Source organism: Bombyx mori, chromosome 19, assembly GCF_030269925.1.
Source record: "Bombyx mori chromosome 19, ASM3026992v2".
In the NCBI taxonomy this organism is placed as follows: Eukaryota; Metazoa; Arthropoda; class Insecta; order Lepidoptera; family Bombycidae; genus Bombyx; species Bombyx mori.
In genome coordinates, this window is record NC_085125.1 from 4,365,020 (window position 1) to 4,386,815 (window position 21,796).

Genomic DNA, 21,796 nt, shown 5'->3' on the forward strand with positions numbered 1-21,796 from the left:
ATATGCCAATCTTTGGTATCCTTAGCACAGGGAATCCTAATTTTAGGCCGGGTGACCGTGCGTGATTTTTTCTATGGTTATTTGTTTTTTTTTGCTTACTCTGTCAAACGCAAAGCGATAGTGACTGCTGTTAATGTCATTTGAAAATATTCACAACTATGATAACGATTTTCAACGGCTCGTGGGAAAGTGGTTAGCCTGTATTAAATGGCGAAATCCTTAACCCACTGAGTTTTGCGTCGGATTTTCTTAGTTTGTCACGATTACGATCCAATGGTAAATTCTGCGAAGCAGTGCTCTTGCTAGGGCCAGTGTTAGCAACACTCTCAGATTGAGTGCGAGAGCTCACCTACCAATCCGTGCCTAGCTAGAATAACCCTTAAGGCTACCGAAGTATAGGTTGAAAAAAAAAAGGGGAAATCCATAAGCAAATTCGAAGTGGCTAAATAACCGGCTAAATAAAATATACCTATGTCCGTGAGGCGAAAAGACCTAAAACTCCTAGTTGAGACCAAGTTACTCTCTGGTTTTCTTCTAATAGCTTCCTGAACTTCACATAAATAACATTCACCCAGACAACATAAATCTCTTTTTAAGTGTCTCAAAAAGTTATCTAGAGTAATCTAGACTGAGCTCTAAGTGACGTGACCTACTTGCGAGGCTTTATTTGGCTCGACCTGGCCTAGGTCAGTTATTAAACGTAACATATTCTTGTCGAACTATAAACAAAATGAACCTTAACGTAATGCAATCAAGTAATAAAATACCATCTACCGAGAAATGTCAGATGTGGCTTATTTAGCATTGATGTGTACGAGAGGAATACCTTTATGTTGACAGTGACTTGAGATTTATCCACGGGATTGTGATTGTCCGCATGTTGGCAAACATTGTTCGATATGTTAATCATTTTAGGTTTGGCATTGTAGTAAGCAAGATATACTCGTAAATACCTAATAGAATAAAACTTTTCAATACTAAATGCTAAATCCTAATCGGATACATTCAGTGCGGTACTTTTGTGAAGTAGCCATTAGACTAATCGGTAGATAAATCAATTTTGTCTTCCCGCTGTTAAAATAAGACATATCCCTCGTTAGACGATCAAGAGAACTACAAAACATTCGTCACACAACATGAAACTATCAAAGAACTACATAAAGTTGTAAATTTAGAAATCGTGTTCCTGAAACATGGAAATTAATCGTAAAAAATATATATATAAATATATAGCTGATGACAAGTATTATTAGTTGTTACGTAACACGTTTGGCGCCGCGTTGCTCCGATTCATTAATGTGTTTCTGTTAGTTGAATTCTTTGATAGAGTTGTGGTTTTTTTTCAAACACGTTCATCTCGTAATTAGTGTATCTTTCGCGTATCAATATTTTATTCCCGTAAACTTGTAAAAAATGATATGCTAATTAATTATTCATCACGCAAAATATACACGGGCAGGGAACGTGCTGTTATATATCCCTACCGAACCCTAAACTGCTGACACCCTCGAACCGCTGACTAGACGGTCCGAGGTAGAGACTTGATAGGAGACCGGAGAACGGTCAGTAGTCAGTGAACTGTGTTAGAGTACGGGTGCGGCTACCGGGATTACTCTGAGTGTCATTATCCATATTATTCAATATCCAATAAATAGTTGTGTCCTAAGAATTTTCCTTTTTTAAAACGACCTCAGAGAGAATTCCCATAACAAATTGGTGGCAGCGGTGGGATCCGAAAATCGCCAGTTCGCGCATCCCAAAAACATAAAAACTGAAACTTTATAAACTGTGCCGTGCCCGGTGAAAAGTGAACAAAACTTCAAGTGCTAACAGTTCATCAAATCCACTCGAAGAAGAAAATCTAATTCAAAGCAGAAGACCACAATCTCAACATCCAAATCCAAGAACGCCCAAACTTTAGTGCAGAAATTTGAATATCCATCTGCAAATAAAAATCATCGAAATACGACATCCACGTCCAGACGTCGCCTTATCGGTCCGGAATGCACCGAGTTGCAGTTTTGAGCTGCGTTATCTTAAACCTGTAAGTCTCTGGTCATTGCAAATTAATAATTAAGTTAGGGATCCTTGATAGAAAATAAAACCATTTTATATTTTATGTCTATGTCCGAATTTAAATTAAAATAACTTTAATTGTAGTTAATAGATCTTGATGACACTGTTTATTAATTTCTTTAAATATCAAAACATCAAATTGTTTCATCGTAATGGTTAAGGGTGCCACAATATCAAAGTCCGAAGACAGTAAATTACACTTAGACATCCCAGAATTACCTCCATCCCCCGAACCGGTAAAGTCACCTAGGGTGACAAGGTCAACTTCTGTACAACATATTAATATGGAGTTAAACACATTATTTAAATTTATCAAATCCTATGACGGTTGTCGCGAAACACTAAACTCGTTCTTAATAAATTGCACTAACGCCCATGATTTGGCTACGGAACCACAAAAACCTATACTGTTTAAATATATTCTAAGTCAACTCCAAGGTAAAGCGGAGCTTGCTTGCTCGGTCAAGGACTTTACATCCTGGGACCAACTCAGAGAATTCTTGAGAACACAATTCTCGGAACAAAAACATTATACTCATCTACTAGCCGAGCTTCAAGAGAGTAAACAAGGCCCGCAAGAAAACGTCAGTCAATTCGCACTCAGAGTAGAATCGTGTTTATCACAACTGCTAACAGAGGTCTCCCTAGCATGTAACAATAAAAAAGCGGAAATCGTAGGACGGACCGCAGCGATGGAAGACCTTGCATTACACCACTTTTTGATGGGTCTACATCCACAATTGTCAAATATAGTAAGGTGTCGTAGCCCCAAAAACTTAAATACAGCTATAAGTCTCGCTATTTCCGAAGAAAGAATCCAACTAATGCTATATAAAAGATTTATCCCTCAACCTGATCCAAGAACAAATATTAACAACATTAGGCGACCACCGCCGAGATTCCATCAACCCAGATATCCTTCACCGCGCTTTCCTGCTATTCAACAACGCATGCCTACTCCTCATCCACGAGGTCAAATTCAAAATGCATTCTGTAGGTATTGCAAAACGATAGGACACGATATACAAGATTGCAAGAAGCGAGAATTCTACAATAACCGCTATAACGTGCAACCACACAACAGACCTTCAGGATCGAATCCTAATTATAACTTTAGAAACGTAAACTACGTAGAAGAAATAGTAGATGAAAATGTAAAATATCCCGAAGCTTTAAACGAATAGACGTCCCGTTAAGGTGTCGCACGAGACGGCTAAGGCCAGACACCATTAAAGTCGTTACACAACAGGGTAACCAGCCCCAAACCGGAAACGCACAAATATCCAAAATAAAGTCGTTACACAACAGGGTAACCAGCCCCAAATCGGAAACGCACAAATATCAAAAAAATAAAGTCGTTATACAACAGGGTAACCAGCCCCAAATCGGAAACGCACAAATATCCAAAATAAAGTCGTTACACAACAGGGTAACCAGCCCCAAATCGGAAACGCACAAATATCAAAAAAATAATGTCGTTACACAACAGGGTAACCAGCCCCAAATCGGAAACGCACAAATATCCAAAATAGAGTCGTTACACAACAGGGTAACCAGCCCCAAAACGGAAACGCACGAATTTCAAAAAAATAAAGTCGTTACACAACAGGGTAACCAGCCCCAAATCGGAAACGCTCAAATATCCAAAACCGAAATTCCTATTCAAATAGATAAAGAAAATAAGAATCCAACATCCATATATGAAATTAATATCGATACCACGAAAAAATTATTACCACACATCCTAGTTCATACACAAATTTCGGATATCCCTATAACCCTTTTAATTGATTCCGGTTCAGCCATATGCCTATTAAAGGAAACATGTATACTTAAGTATCCGTCACTCACGAAGGAAGTTGTCCAACTTAAGGGTATAGACCCTGGAAATGATACCACACCAACACTTGGTCATTTTAAATTAAATCTACAATTCGATGTAAAGAAACACATTAGCTATAAATTTCACATTATTAAGGATATCAACTTGCCTTATGATGGGATAATAGGGTCCGACTTTCTTACTACTTTCGGATGTAGTATTGATTACAACAACGATACCCTTCACTTTAAAAAATTCAGTGTGAATCTTCATTTCTTCGATCCAATTTATATCATACCACCCCGAACTGAAACCGTAATCGAATGCACAGTCAAAAACCCCGAAATAAAAGAAGGGATTATAACAGATCAACACTTATCCGAATCCTTATTAATAGCTAATTGTATTGTAAAAGTAAAAGAAAATAACAAAATTAACATCACAGTTGCGAATACATCCGACCACCCAATAAATGTTAATGCCAATCTAAAATTAACAGTCGAACCACTACACACTTGTGCCTCAATATTAACCCAAGGGCCTGTAGAACATACATATAACCGCACCCAAAAGGTTATAAATTCATTACGAACTGAACACCTCAATGTCGAAGAACTAACAAATTTAACAGAACTCTGCAGTAAGTATTCCGATATATTTCATTTACCTGAAGAAGCATTAACTTATACTTCCGCCCTAAAACATCAAATTAAAACCACTACCGATATCCCTGTCCACACAAAATCCTATCGTTTCCCCGAATGTCACAAGAAAGAAGTGGAAAAACAAATAACCAAAATGCTTCAAGATAAAATAATTGAACCATCGTCCTCACCTTGGAGCTCACCCATATGGATCGTGCCTAAAAAACTAAACTCACAAGGGGAACGAACTTGGAGAATTGTAATCGATTATAGAAACCTAAATAACATCACTGTTGGGGAGACATATCCTATCCCACAGATATCCGAAATACTAGATCAACTAGGTAATAGCAGATACTTCAGTACCCTCGACCTTACTTCAGGCTTTCACCAAATTCTAATTGATCCCTTAGATGCACCAAAGACGGCTTTCTCAGTGCCGCAAGGTCATTTCCAATTTAACAGAATGCCATTTGGCCTTAAAAATGCACCTACAACATTCCAAAAACTCATGAACAATTGTCTTTCTGGCCTACAAGGTAATAGGTGTTTCGTTTATCTCGATGATATTGTTATATATAGCTATGATCTTAAATCACACATCAATAACCTCAGTAAGGTATTTGAGAGAATCAGGAACTATAACTTAAAGTTGCAACCGGAAAAATGCGAATTTCTCCGGAAAGAAGTAGGGTATCTAGGTCATATTATCAACGAAGAAGGAGTAAAACCGAACCCTGATAAGATCCAAGCCGTGGCAAAATTCCCCACACCGAAGTCACCGAAGGATATAAAATCCTTTCTAGGACTTGTCTCTTACTATAGACGTTTTATCCCCGATTTCTCTAAGTTAGCCAAACCCCTGACATCCCTTCTTAAAAAGGACACTGCCTTCAACTGGCAAAATGAACAACAGCTATCCTTCGAAACCCTAAAATCCAAACTCATATCAGCTCCTATCCTAGCGTATCCTGACTTTTCACAACCATTCCTGCTTACCTGCGACGCTTCAAATTATGCCATTTCCGCCATCCTATCCCAAGGACAGATCGGAAAAGACCGTCCTATCGCGTTTGCATCTAGAACCCTCAACAAAGCGGAATGCAACTATACCGTGACGGAAAAAGAGTGTCTCGCAGTAATTTTTGGAACAAAAATCTTTAGACCATACATCTACGGTCATCATTTTACTGTCATAACAGACCATAAGCCTTTAGAATGGCTATTTAGATGTAAAGATCCTGGTTCTAGGCTTGTACGCTGGAGACTTATCCTAGAAGAATTTGAGTACGATATTAAATATAAAAAGGGAAAGCTCAATACAAATGCCGATGCATTATCCCGTTTTCCGGTAAATCCCATCCAGCCTGTAAACCTTCCTGAATCAAATCAAATTATTGAAGATCGACAGAGTATGAGGTTAGATGAAAATTTGATGGACTTACTAATACCACCACCGTCATTTAATCCAGATGAAATAACCAACTTATCCCCAAATCCTTTATCCGCTGAAGAACACGCCTTTAGTCCGTTAACACTGAATGACCTCGACGTCCATGCTGGTTCCTCCCCTACATTTCTTGATCTTGATGATATTAATGCTCGAAAGAATAGTTCATCAGAAAACAAAGCCCCTGGCAAACTTAATGATGAAAATCCATCCTCATCCGTTCGACAACACCCCACGACGGACAGCTCATTAATAGGAAGTCCACCTTCTTGTATCCCTAGGAAAATCTCCACAAACACTAACTCTTCTACACCTTCTGATGTAAATACAGAAAACCCAGTTTCTCGATCCCCAGTAGAACAACCTCGAGACTCAGACTCACCAATAGAAAACGCTATAATGACTGACGACTACTCCGTTTTCCTCAAATCTATGTCAGATCCTAATAAACATTATAATGTACAGATAGAAGAGCATAATCAAAACCTATTAAAAGGCCAATCGAAAACACTCTTAATACCTACCTCAATCGATCTCGACGAATCCAACCCTTATGTTCAAGAAATCATAGGTAATTTGCCGACTGGCAGCAATATACCTAACATCGAAAAAGAATTACACTCCTTTTGTAAAATTGACTCAAATAATAAAACTTTTTATTTAATTTTCATTAAAGTTCACCATTTTGATGAAGCTTCATATCCCGAAATATTCGAGACCCTTAAACGCATCCGCAATGAATTATTAATAAATGATAATACAAAGGACATAGGAATAACAGATTTCAAAAATCCATTTGAAAAACATTCGTTTGTTAAAATTTATAATATGTTAAATTATCTATTCCATAATACAGAGATCAAAATTAATATATATCATAATAATGTAACCTACCCGTCTCCAACGGAGATTAAGAAAATCTTATTCGACAATCATGATATCCCAATTGCCGGACACCTCGGCTCAAATCGTATGTTCAACCGGATTAAGGAGAGTTATTATTGGAAAGGTATGCGTAGCGACATTGAAGCCTATGTTAAACAATGTAAACAATGCCAAGAAAATAAAGCGTTGAGGAAAATTAACAGAGCCCCGATGCAGATCACTAGTACGTCAACTGCACCATGTCAACGCATATCCCTTGACATCGTCGGTCCATTGCCAGAAGCAGGTCCTGCAAAACTGAAATACATCCTAACCGTCCAAGATGACCTAACGAAATTCTCCACTGCATATCCCATCCGAAGTACAACCGCTGAAGAAACCAGCGAATGCCTCCTTCACTTCATTTCCATTTTCGGTATCCCAAAAATTATCCTAACTGACCAAGGCACAAACTTTACTTCCGAATTATTCCAAAGAACTTGCAATTTCCTTAAGATCAAACAGTTATGGTCATCACCCTACCATCCCCAGACCCAGGGTGCACTTGAGAGGAGTCACTCTACCCTCAAGGAGTATCTCAAGTCGTATGTGAACGAAGGCCAAGATAACTGGCCCCGCTATGTTTACACCGCGATGTTAGCATATAATACGGCCGTACATTCAACAACTCATTTTACACCATACGAGTTAATGTTTGGAAATAAACCTTTCATACCAAATTCAGTCTTCCAAGAACCGACCGGAACGACATATCCCGAATACGTCCGGATGCTCCAAAATCGATTAAAATACTCTCGTCAAAAAGCAGTAGAACATATCCAGAAATCCAAAGGCATATCTAAAACATACTATGACTCGCGTAGTCGCCCTGCATATTACCAAACTGGAGATTACGTATATCTTAAAAATCACCTGAGATCAAGAAAAGCCTTATCACCTGTATGGAAAGGCCCTTACAGGGTGATTAAAATACACGGTAACAATACTTTATCACTATTAATAAACCGTCGTCACGTGCGACACCATTACGATGAAATTAAGCCCGCGACTTTGAATGAAAACGTATAATTATAACTATTCGCTAAAGTAACAGATTTAGGCTAAATAACATAATATCTTTAAATAATATACTATTAGGATTAAGCGTATACCTATCTAGTTAATCTCATAGTCTTTTAAATAACTTTTATAAAATTTAATTCGTAAAATAAGAAATCCTTGTTCTCATTATATAATATCATTTCCAGCATGTCAGCTAAGAGTCAAATCCAACAAGAATTTGTACAACAAATCAATGCAAGCTCCGGACTATATTTGGACAGTTTGGGTCAAATCAAAATATCCAGCGGCCAACTTAATATACTTATACCATTAGATATATCACATTTCAAACCATACTTAGAAAATATAGAAAATGCTATCAATAAAGCACGAGCGCTGTGTCTCGAGACTAACGTCATAGAAAATTTGGAATGTCATAGTATAACTCAACCCTTAGTAATACGATATCACGATATTATCCGTCAATTCACATCCATATCTGAGTTGTTAGATACTAAAGCAAAACGTAGTGCTTGGTTCGGAGGAGTCGGGACAGTAATTAAACACATATTCGGAAACTTGGACGAGACCGATGGCCTTAGATACGATGAAGCAATTGATGCAATACAATATGATCAAAACAAAGTAGCCACATTAATTAAGGAAAATGTTATGGTTACTACTTCAGTCATCTCGTCGTACAATAAAACAATTAATAATATTAAAATTAATGAAGCTAATTTGAACACCGCTATTAATAATTTGTCAGAACATGTTAAGAATATTTCTAGTGCATCTAACGAATTGTATATCCTATCATCCGCTAACCAAGTCATACATTATTTAGAAACCAATATTCTTGCCATATCTTTTCAACTCGAAGACATGATAAATGCTATCTTATTCAGCAGTCAAAATATACTTCATCCTTCAATAATAACACCACAACAATTGTTCCATGAACTCGCCAACAATGTTCGACTCTTGGATGATGATAAACAATTCCCCGTACCTTTAGAGATAAGCTCGATGCACGTTATTATGAATGTTTCTAATGTAGTTAGTTATTTTAGTAAGAATAGAATAATTTTTGTCTTAAGAATTCCTTTAGTATGTCCTATTGTGTATAATTTATATCATGCTTTAGCATTACCAACGCCACATGAGGCTCAAAATCCAAGAATGTATTCTATGTTAATACCAAGTAGCAAATATATAGCAATGACCAGAGACAAAACACGTTACTGCACTTTGGACGACCTAAATGTATGTAAAATATTGCATACCGAACTTTACATCTGTGACATAGTGACCATATATCCGACGAGCATCAACCCTAGCTGTGAAGTGGAACTGATGATAAAAGTGACCAGTGATTTACCAGTGCAGTGCAATAACAAATTCATTTACGGAAGTGTTAATGTTTGGCAAACGATTTCTAATAACCGATGGATCTTCGTGCAATCCAATCTAACTAAAGTAAGCGTTGATTGTCCCAAATCTGAATTGTATGAATTTAACATCATAGGAACTGGTATATTAAACATCCCTCACGAATGTACCGGTTATACTAAGGACATTAAGTTTATATCTAAATATGTTAATAACATAACAATTACAGAATATACTTTAGATTTTAACATAAATAATAAGTCATGTTGTAATACTAATAAGATTAAGAACTTTATAGATAGTGTATCCCCTGCTCCTGTGGTTTTAAAGAACATTGATTTAGATGACCTATCCTTAAAAAATAATGAGATGATCCTCGATTCCATATTAAGTGGCGCCGATGACGTCATTCATACGCCACACATAGTTAAGTACGGAATACATTACTCTACAGTGACTATCCTTTTACTTATATGTCTATTTAGTTATTTAGCTTTTAAGTTGTATGTAAAATGTAAACCTGGCAGCACACCTAAAGATATAGATCTTTTCAAACGCATGAGATTTAAAAGTAAGCCCGCTACTATAGAAGAAGTTGAATATGCTGATATCCCTGAGGTAGCCCCAGCTTCTGTCAGACGTCACTTATAAAATAAACTTCGGACTCTTTCCCGAAGTTTATTAAATATGGGGGGAGGTGTTATATATCCCTACCGAACCCTAAACTGCTGACACCCTCGAACCGCTGACTAGACGGTCCGAGGTAGAGACTTGATAGGAGACCGGAGAACGGTCAGTAGTCAGTGAACTGTGTTAGAGTACGGGTGCGGCTACCGGGATTACTCTGAGTGTCATTATCCATATTATTCAATATCCAATAAATAGTTGTGTCCTAAGAATTTTCCTTTTTTAAAACGACCTCAGAGAGAATTCCCATAACAGTGCGAAGGGAAATGGTGGCGGTTTTTGTTCAGAATATGAGACTTGTAAGATAGGCTTTTACAGCACAGTTGAGCCATCCACCTCATGTTACGGTAGTCAGTGGTCTCATTCATGTACTCATCGAGGTATCGTTCTAGGGTTGGGGAACATTAGGGTAGTTTGTGTGCTAAGGGGCTTGACATATGGCGTTGAAACGTGGGCATTGACCGTAGGTCTGGTCCGTAAGTTCAAAGTCGCTCAGCCTGCTATGGAAAGGGGTATGTTCGGAGTTTATTTAATGGATTCAGTCAGAAATGAGGAAATCCGACGAAGAACAAAAGTAGCCGACATAGCCCTAAAGATTAACAAGCTGAAGTGGCAATAAGCCAGATATACGTATCGCAGAACCAACGGCCGACGGAGCAGACGCGTTCTGGACTGGAAACCACGTACCGGCGAACGCAGCATTGGGCGTACCCCTGCCCGGTAGACCGATAACTTGCGGTGATAGGCGGGAAATTATTGGACGAAGAAGTCGAAAGACCGTTCATTGTGGTGGACTATGAGAGGGGCCTACATCCAGTACTGGACAGATAATGGCCGATGATGATGATTGTGTAAAAAAAATAAAAATTTAATAATACATTTGCCGTTAATAATATTATTAAATTATTATTTTTCCAATTCCCATTGGTGGCCATGCTCACGGCCCAGCTGGTGTAATTGGGTTACTGAGTCCATGAACATTACAAGGTGTAAGCCTATGTCTATAGGGCCTGGTAACTATTTAAGATCTCCCACTGATCCCTACGTGAGATCGTACACTGATCTAAGCAATAATAAAATAATTAAAAAATCCCTAAACATTAATAATGGATTTACGCCCTTTTAAAATGTTTCCAGTACACTCCAGCTACAAACAGTTAGCATTCATCTTACTGATTGAATATAGTAGAGCAAAAAAAAATACCCGTAAAAATCTCGGTTTATCTAAAAAACATTGCGTAGAGAAAATTGTAATAAAAGGGCTAGTGGACAGACTCAATACAAAATACAGAGCCATCGTTCGCTCGGCTTATCTGAGTCGACCAATTTTACTTCAACCTCAAAGTCAATAGTTAGAATGAGACCGCTTTGGAACAAGAAAGCTAGAAATTGCTTGGTTCGCACACTGAGAAAGGCTCAGCTGGGGCATTGGGGGATTGAAGATTCAGTTTTACAAAATACATTGTGAATTAAACTAGTTGGATACGTATCTATTTCTAGATAGACTAAAAATTAAAACAGTTCAATATCATTTTACCTCTGTTTGTATCTTTCACTTTTATTTAGTATCTGTTGACGAGCTTTTGCGTTTTAAACTGGAATAGTCGCATTACTCGATGTTGATACATCGGCCATCTTATCATATAAGCCAAAGATAGACGTACAAATGTTTTGAAATTGTTTACAGAAGATTTAATAAAATAATAATAAACAATATGACTAATATCAAACTTGAAACTTTAATTTGCTAATTGCATTTGCCATTTTAAATTACAGAATCTTCTTTAGTTTTAAAACGTCTTACATCCACATCCACTTTAGATATACATTCACAAGATCTGTTGCATTAACTCGCTACATTTGTTTGCTCGTTTGGAGCCTCTGGGTCTGCGGAGGGACTTCGGTTCACTCTGTATTCTGTACCGTATGTTCCATGGGGAGTGCTCTGAGGAATTGTTCGAGATGATACCGACATCTCGTTTTTACCATCGCACCGCCCGCCACCGGAGTAGAGTTCATCCATACTACCTGGAGCCACTGCGGTCATCCACAGTGCGTTTCCAGAGATCTTTTTTTCCACGTACCATCCGGCTATGGAATGAGCTCCCCTCCACGGTGTTTCCTGAGCGCTATGACATGTCCTTCTTCAAACGAGGCTTGTGGAGAGTATTAAGCGGTAGGCAGCGGCTTGGCTCTGCCCCTGGCATTGCTGAAGTCCATGGACGACGGTAACCACTCACCATCAGGTGGGCCGTATGCTCGTCTGCCTACAAGGGCAATAAAAAAAAAATAAAAAAAGTTGTCATTTGTTGCTATACTAGAAAAATATGAACCGCAACAAACTCCACAGTTCATGCGCGTATAATAATGGATTGTGTTATATCACAATATCACAACAGTCCATAATGGCGGCTTACAAGATTCCTGTAATGGAAATACTTGGCTGGAGATCAAAGTACGGGAAAGTAAAATAATCAAGAACACTCTCGCAGATTATCTTTGTCATCCCTTATTGTATTCTAAGGATGTGGGATATTGAGACTCTTGTCTATTATTCCGGGACTTGGACTTTAGTTACTTGACACGCAGTTTTACCAAATTTTTTTATTCGGAAAGAATGAAATACGTTCCAGTTTTCGCGGATAAAGAGTTGATTGTGTCACTCTCTAATCCAAACATAGAATATTAGTCCTATAGCAACGGTTTCTGTAACATATTACATTTTGCTATGAGTATGCGTTGCCTTTATGCAGACGGTGATAGGTAAAAATGATTCTAGATAGGGTTTAGGTAAAATTCATCTTTAGTAATCAAACTATCAGAATCCAGTTTGAATATCTTATAAAGATGACTTGTATCAGAAATCGAACCTGGAATTTGTGGTCCTTTAGGGTTGCCAGCTATTAGACTGAAGTTGCGATCACATCCGTGAATTTTTTTTTATTGCTTAGATGGGTGGACGATCTTACAGCCCGCCTAGTGTTTAGTGGTTACTGGAGCCCATAGACATCTGCAACGTAAATGCGCCACCCACCGTGAGATATAAGTTCTAAGGTCTCAAGTATAGTGACAACGGTTCCCCACCCTTCAAACCGAAACGCATTACTGCTTCTGGTAGAAATAGGCAGGAAATAGGTAGAAATACCTAGCCGCGCGGACTCACAAGAGGTCCTACCACCAGTATAAATGTAATGAAATGTACGAAAACTAAACTATTTTTGGTTAGTAATAAATATCTGATAGTTTAGTATTTTTTGTCAGTACTGTAGGTCTTTGCGAAAGCTACATGCTGGTGGCTTCCTCGAAAAACCTAAAAGTTAATCCAAAATAAAAGCTCATTAAAAGCGACAGAGGTAAAATCTTTCGGCACGGGCGTTCGTTAGTTAGAGTTGCAGAAGTTAGTTCGGGAGCTGCGACTCTGTTTGTTACATCAGCTTGTTTTTTTTTTTTTGTTTGATGGATCTTGTTACGAGAAAAATTGTTTCGTCGGCATCACGAATGAATACGGCTGTCAAACTTGAGACATGGCGTATAATGTAACGTAGTCATTTTTTTATTTATTGTTTAGTTGGGTGGACGAGCTCACAGCTCACCTGGTGTTAAGTGGTTACTGGAGCCCATAGACATCTGCAACGTAAATTCACCACCCACCCACCTTGAGATATAACTTCTAAGGTCTCAAGTATAGTTACAACGGCTGCCCCGCCCTTCAAACCGAAACGCATTACTGCTTCACGGCAGAAATGGATAGGGTGGTGCATTTCACTTTAATTGTTTCACGGAAGGGAGCATAAGCTCCTGAGCCATGGCCCTTTCGGTGCTAAGTGTTCCGGAGTATATACACGTCGTAATGTGAATGCCGTTTACCTTGAGACAAAACTTACATAATCTACATAAAATTTAAGTAAGTAATAAGTAATTAGTAAAAGTAATTTAAGTCCGGTCCATTCGTGTTGAGCGATACACCGGTGTTCGAATCCCAGGCGGGTACCAATTTTTCTAATGAAATACGTACTCAACAAATGTTCACGATTTACTTCCACCATGAAGGAATAACATCGTATAATAAAAATTAAACCCGCAAAATGATAATTTGTGTAATTACTGGTGATAGGACCTATTTTGAGTCCGCGCGGGTAGGTACCACCACCCTGCCTATTTCTGCCGTGAAGCAGTAATGCGTTTCAGATTGAAGGGTGGGGCAGCTGCTGTAACTATACTTGAGACCTTAGAACTTATATCTCAAGGTGGGTGACCCATTTACGTCGTAGATGTCTATGGGCTAATGAAACCACTTAACACCAGGTGAGCTGTGAGTTCGTCCACTCATCTGGCAATAAAAAAAAATCATCGGTCAACGTCTAGTACAGTTTTATTGCGAGAAGACGATATACGTGCTACGGCGTTCGTTTGATAAAACTGAGGATGTGAATTGAGCGCTTATGCTACAAAAATTTACATGACTATATTATACTTTACCTGAAACTCGAGTTTGTAAAGCACTGGAAACTTCCGTCGCTGTTCGCAGAGCTTCGTGAAGTTCTTTAGCTCGACAGGTCGGTCCGGTATCGTCTCGGATATGGAACCATTCTCGTCCGCTGCGAAACAGACACTATTAATACGGAAATCCAGTTGAGTCGTTAGGTTAAGGTTAGGCGGTTCTTTTTGTTGACTACTTTATTTTAATTACGGTATTAATAAATCCAAAAGAAACAAGAACACGTTAATAAGTTTTTAAAAGTCGTTTTCAAACACATACTAAAATTATTTTTCAAAATATTAGGTAGTCTAAAGGCAGGTTAAGATTCAAAGCATTGTATTATAATTATCTAATTAATGAATTACGAATTAAATTAGCGAGAATGTTCTATGAATTGTGTTACATAAAAACTAAACCTTGTTTCAATACTATGTATTTTTGTTATGGCGGCCATTTGCAATTATACTCAGAAGAGATAAAGAGCGGTAAAGATACTGCACACCTTTTTAAAAATAGGTTTCTTTAGTTTTATACGTCACTGTAAAATTATAATTATTACACAACTTAAATACAAAAAAAATATTCGCTTTATTCTTACTTCGTTCAGCAGTGGAGAAATAGATTTAAAAAAAAGAAACGGTAAGGTTCATCGTCCGAAGTTCACAATTCATATAATATATTGAAACTTAAATTTAAACTATTTTTTAAGAAGAGATTCCTTAATAATGGATACTTTTCAGCCCGATAAAATCTAGTTTTATTTCCTCGTAGAAGACAAAACAATTCAACTGAAATCATAGCCGCTCTCACCTAGTATTTTGTAGATTTCCAAGAAAGTTCCCACGAAATGTTTATTGTCTTGTTTGTCACAAAATTGTTTGGCCCGAGCAAGTGTAAATCCTATTAAAACTAACAAAACCTCTGATATTATCAAAGAACACATTAACCGAGGCCCCTGAATAAATATTGTCCCTCGAAACACTTAACCACACCACCCACAGTGCTCTAATCTCATTAATTACGAAGAGCAGACGTAGAAATGTAGAAAACTTAGATATGAGGTCGTTTTTTTTTTGTTAATTGGATGTGATGGTATAAAATGATTTTGTTCCATTCCATTTTTTGCTCCACTAGACAGATGAGTTGTTCAACATTTTCATAACTCAAACTAGGGGACATCAGCACGTGAATACTTTCTTTGAGATTTGAAGTCGGAATCTTAATATAACCACTGTCCGACGCATATCAAACAGGACAACACGACTGCTTCGAGGTAAGTAAACAGAACGAATTTACTCAAAAGGACTCACAGTACGGCCTATCAACAACAAATTAAGCTTCAACACCAGTTTGGAGTCCCCGTGACGTAAACGATAAGATTCCTGATGTACTGGTATTAACCGATGCGACAATGCCAGTATCCAAACGAAGTAGACAAGCGCCAAAAACTTCCACGATAAGAGAATAGTATTAAATAGGCGATTAGTATTAAAATCAAACCTAAAAATATTAAACTGCCTTAGCATTGTCGCGAAATAGTCATGTGTTCCGGTTTGAGTTTCTTTCATAAAGCAATTGAGTCTTCAACATTATGTTTTAATATGGACCGTGAAAATTACGTTCTATTGTCTATGAGATTTGATAACCTCTCAGAAGTGCAGTGATGTTGTTTGTATATCGACAATTTTAAAACAATAGACAGTATATTTCTTACAACAAATAATCCCTTTTAGGGCCAGAATCGAACACAAAATATATTACTCGTATAGATAACTATATAATCCACTGCATTGTACGGAGTTGTCTGTACAATTGACGACCGGCGGCGTTTCAAACCAGCCTCAAGGAAGTTCGATATTTATTAAGCGGAAAGGCTTTTAGTCTTAGTTTCTGGTGCCGTATCTATGTACGTGTGCAGAAAACGTTCTAGTGTGATTTAAAGCGTAGCTCGTATACTCTGAGTTTTAGCACCTTACATTCGTATGTACACCTTATTTATTGTACTCTTCATTGGCGAATAATACTTTTAGGGTCTACGTAAGTAAGACAAAGAAACAGACCGTCTCCTTTAGCCGTAATTTGTATGGCTTTAAAGGTTCAGGGAACCGTTCAAATAGCAAACGCATTTGTTGGTCGAGTTACGGATATTGGCCAACTTGGAAACAGGGCATGTGTTAATTGGCTGACAAAGGCTTTGACCACAATGTTTGCGTCTAATCTTGTGAGAGCACCGACAATAGCACTCTCTGGTCAAATATCGATGCTAAAGAGCTCCGAGCAAGCTCATTTCGAGGAGAGCTTTGTGATAAGCCGTATGTAATGAAACGATGGTATGATTATTCGCAAATGTTGGATATCAATGCGAATAATTAAGGTTGACGCAAAGTAATGTATCGCATGAGAAAGAACGACCTAAAAATTTTATAAGAAGTGAACACTCCAAACTTGAAGGGCGAACAACCCTTTCGGGGATCTGACGGTTGCGGTCGTTATGGCCCACTAAACACGAGTGGGATTAAGTGCCCTCCGTCAGCCATTACGGAAATGACAATGATGATTATGCGTAAGAGAATCGCGAGTTTCGCTTGAGTATTCAAAAGTTTGAATTCGAATACTGAGGGAGGGAATAATGTGATTTTTTTCTTTTCTGTACAGCGTTGCTTCACGAAAAGTATGCGGGATGTTTGCGTGATATCAAAATACAATACCACCGCCAATTACGCAAGTTTCTGACTATTAAACAAGGTTGTGTCGGTGCTGTCGGTACTGTCGGTTTGACTAGGTATGATTTGTAAGCCTGTACCAATTTATTGTTTGATTGTTCCTTCAGTGCCACTGGAATTGTCATAAAATTGTACTTATGGCATAGGATCTGAGTGTAAATAAATCTCATTGTTAAAGATTGATACTAAAGATCCCCTTTTTGAGTTAATTGTTAATTTTTTTAGCAATCTCTCACTTCTGGTTCCTTAAACTATCATCCTCACTAATTAGAACGCGATCTCATCTCCCATATAAACTAATAAAAAATCAACTCTGATTGACCGTTTATATTTTAACAACCGTCATACATGACGGTCATCTATTACATACGCTAAATTTATTAATGACTTTTAGCTCATAACAATTTGCATACTAATAAGAAACTAATAGTGATCGTTTAAAAAATACATTTTCGATTAATACCTATATAAATCACAAAATCCTAAGAAATTACGAATAAGTTCTAGCAGCGGTCCTTCACCTCACCGCCGGTTACGTCAGATCAGAAGCAATAAAATTATATTTACAGTACAATCATTTTATATTTCCTAGACATAAAAATAATAATAATTTCGAACATCACAAACACAATAACAATAATGGTTTTCGGAACTTTCCATTCCCTGAGATGTGTTCCAATTTCACGTCGATGTTGGAACGGCCCAAATCTGACATAGTCTGGAATATTCCATTTAAAATAGAACCGTGTTTTATAGGTACATTATTATAACTGAAGTCGGAATATTGTTGAAATTTACAATGACGTCAGTTTTGAAAACAAAATACAAACTCATCTCAAAGTTACATATACGGACACACACGTACACATTATACCTTCCTAATTTGTGTGGGTCACCGATGAGAGAGATTTTGGAATGGAACATGACGACATTATGCTTGTTTTTCTATTGTCGGCCAGTTACAGTTACAATATCTCTAAAAAAAGAATTATTGGAATAAAACCCACGAAGAAAACGTTGTTGATATCGCCAAATACCATACATAATATATGATAATCAATATGAATGTTTGAAGCACTTTTATCTAACCATAGGCACAACCGATATATCGAGTCAAATCTTTTATATAAAGCACCACAACAAGTTTCTCCTTCCTTCCTAACAAGTATTTAATGTGGTGTAAAAACATTTAATTTTATTTATCACTATCATTAGGTTAGTCATTGTTTTCGTAATCCCTACGTTTCATACTTCAGTGGTAATCCCCAAATATTTTGTGTAATTTTTCGATTGAATTGTCAAATTTTCATGTGTTGCCATATAAGTATTTTATTACTGTTTTTTGTTGAGCGTATACATTCAATAAGACACAATAGTTTCTATCCAAAATGGCAATTTGAATTAACACGATTTAGTTATGAAGTTGAAGCTGTATTTATTATGATTATACCTGACTTATAGAAATTGATAGCTAAAAGCATTTTGATTTAACTCCGTGGTTTTGGCTATTATCGTTCTAGATTAAGTTTCTTTAGTAAGCTGTTTGGGGGAAATATTTAGCTTCAAGGGGGCGATCTCTTTAATGTATTTTAATACCCGAACCCGAGAAACGAGGGGTGTTATAAGTTTGACACTTCATTGTCTTGTGTTGTTTGTTGTTTGGCTGCCAATTATAATATGATTATAATATATATTTTGAAAGTAGAACTAGAATATATTTCATTGAAACTAAAAGGTGGTGCTTAGGGTACCATTATAAGGAACTATAAAGCTACAATGGGATATGCTTTTTAAGTCGTCGAGGCCTAAAGGATAAGACACCCGTGCATTCGTATCGAGCGATAGACTATGCCGGTGTTCAAATCTTGTAGGCAGGTACCAATTTTTCTGATGAAATATTTTTTTTTTATTTTTTTTTTTATTACACTTCATGTAAAATTTACATTGGCGGACTTAATGCCTAAGGCATTCTCTACCAGTCAACCAAAGGTAGTGCAGAGTAAATAGTGGTAGGTGCAATGAAATTTATATTAGGTAACGAATACATACAAAAAATATGTCCTCAACAAAAGTAAAATTTAAAATCTAGCATTCTTAATTTAGAAATATACCCTGCATACTGTTCCAACTTTATTTGGATCAATTTTGATCGTATTATTCTTGAATGGAAATTTTCCTATACTTTACGGCTACGTATCTTTGCCAAATTTTTATCTAATCTTTTTGGCGTTGAACCAAGATTCGTTCGAATTAAATGCACTTATGACAGATTGATAGACTAGTTTCATTGTATACGATTGTTTATGTTTTTTTAGTACAATATATTTTATAATGACAAGAAAATATACGCCACGTTTATGGATTAATCGGTAATGCGACTTAGTTGTCGTTTTTTATGTGAACAGGAGTGACTATAAATACATATTTTCTTCTTGACAAAAAATCAAACGACACTTTTTTAGTTAATGGAGCATGGTCATCATCTGTATATTTTTTTTCATATTGGCATTGAGAAAATAAATATGTAACACTCAAAGTTTTACTCATTTCTTGTAGGTTTTCAGTCAGGTCTTTAAAACAAAAGCACAAAAAGCTGTTCTCAAAATTCGTGAAAACGAATTCTTTTTTCAATGTCAAGATAATTTTTTTGCGTTTTATTTATTCTTACGTTCAACTCTAAAGATATTTAAACTACCACTAAATATTGTGTTTCTCAAGCGCTTTTCAATTTAAGAATGAAGATGTAAGATAAGTCAGCTCCCAATTATAGTGGCATTCATTAACGTAGTCGTGTTCACAAAGGCTGAAGCTGAAGGGGCAAAAGCAGATATCCCTGACGACGCTTTCCTTTTGAAATGCTTGAGTTTTGTTTGTACAAGTACAAACCATGTTTACTTAATTATTTTCCATCATCTACAGTTACTGTTGTAAGTCGGTTAAATCTTTATTTTATATCTATTTTTAAATATAAAAAAGGGTATTTTTAGAATGGATATGACCATATATGTATTTGTTTGAGTGTACTTTGTCCATTCCTCATTGAAGCCAAGACTTTTTGTGCACTTGTTGTTGGTATTATGGAACAATATAGTGTTTTTAATGCATCCTTTATTTTAATAAGTAGTTTTAATATGGCGATATTTATAGGTTTTGATTTGAAAATGACCTTTGCTTTCAAAGCGTTGTTAAGTTTTTGGGGACTCAGTCCAGTTATTTCCAGGATCTTCAAACATTTGACTACATAATGTCAATTACCGTTTTTTGTCTCCTTATTATCTATTCCTAAACTAATTTTCTAAATGAATAAGTTGAATGAGTGAAAAATTGAATGAAAAATGAAACATTATTAATCTTTCAGGTCAGTGAGGTACCTACTTAATTTAATAGAACAAAAGTTCTTCGAACAATTCCACGCTGGTAAGCGCATGTTTATTTTTATGCTTACAAATTACTTCACCTTTTTTTCTTTTTAGCACGCGCAATGCAAATTACTGCGTATTCTTTTAGTACAAGGTCAAATTCAATGTTTTCCGTAGTTCCCCCATGGGTGGGAAGTCGACCGGAAAAAATAACGTTTGTAAAAACGTTTGAAGCTTTTATCGTCTCGATTACAATTTGTGAAACATTTAACATTCTTCTGCTGATTTTCTTATGCTTTTTCTTATCTCGTGGTTTATTAGTTTTAAATATGTTACATTTTGTCTTATGGTTATATATAGATTGGATAGGGAAACAATGGATTTGTTGGTCAAATAGTTAGAATTTCGGTTGGGTGATTTAATTGATACTTCCACTTTTTGTTTCAAGATGGAAAGATATATTTCTCGAACGATTATATAAAATAAAGAAACATTCAAGATTTAAATTTGAAAAGGAATTTCCGACCGGGTCGTACATTGCCAATTTTAAACTTGAAAATAGAAGTAGTGGCCGCAAGCTATCTTCAGAGACACGTATTACAAGTGAGGTGCGGGAAATAATCGAATACGGCATTTCTCCTACAACATATAAATGGAATCTAGTTATGGTATATAGGAGACAATTTTAAAATACCTTTCTTTACTAAAAAATAATTCATAGCTTAGTCGTAGATAAGATCATCAGTCTTCTACCACAGATAATAATAATTATATTCTCATTCTTAAGTTTGAACTAACAATTGCTCGGGAATCGTAGGGGTTTAAGTGTTGGCCAAGAAAAACAAACATCAGCCTGTTCTGGCAAAAACGACTGCGGATACTACCTACATTAGCATTATATATTTTGGTAATTGAAAACCTAAGCTTTAGGGTAAACATATATAACATCAAAATGCAGATCATAGAACCAGAAATGGATGATGTAAAAGAAACACCAAAAGTAGAAACAGAAAAAGTCCCTTCTTATGGGCACGACACAATGGATATACTACTGGAGATATAGTCCAAGGAGGGTAGGCGTCAGGCCCGCGGCCGGTTGTAAAACGCATGCCAAATCCCTAGGCAACATGATAAGAACTGCGTCGACCTCACATAATGTGAGATAAGAGAAAGAAGAAACAGACTATTATAGTGGGACTTAAATCCAGTAGACACGTACCATTTTGTAAGTAAATAC

General features: G+C 36.8%; 2 protein-coding genes across 3 annotated transcripts in view; both read right to left on the reverse strand.

The window, feature by feature from the left end:
* The window catches only part of LOC692988 (aldehyde dehydrogenase), a 423,296-nt gene that overhangs the window by 184,047 nt on the left and 217,453 nt on the right, over nucleotides 1-21,796 (reverse strand). The window lies entirely within an intron of this gene.
* Nucleotides 1-21,796, reverse strand: part of LOC101735492 (receptor-type tyrosine-protein phosphatase kappa) — a 161,277-nt gene that overhangs the window by 19,379 nt on the left and 120,102 nt on the right. The window contains exon 4 of the mRNA XM_012696572.4: nucleotides 14,477-14,595. Within this exon, the coding sequence (XP_012552026.2) occupies nucleotides 14,477-14,595 (119 nt within the window). The remainder of the gene's footprint in view (nucleotides 1-14,476; nucleotides 14,596-21,796) is intronic.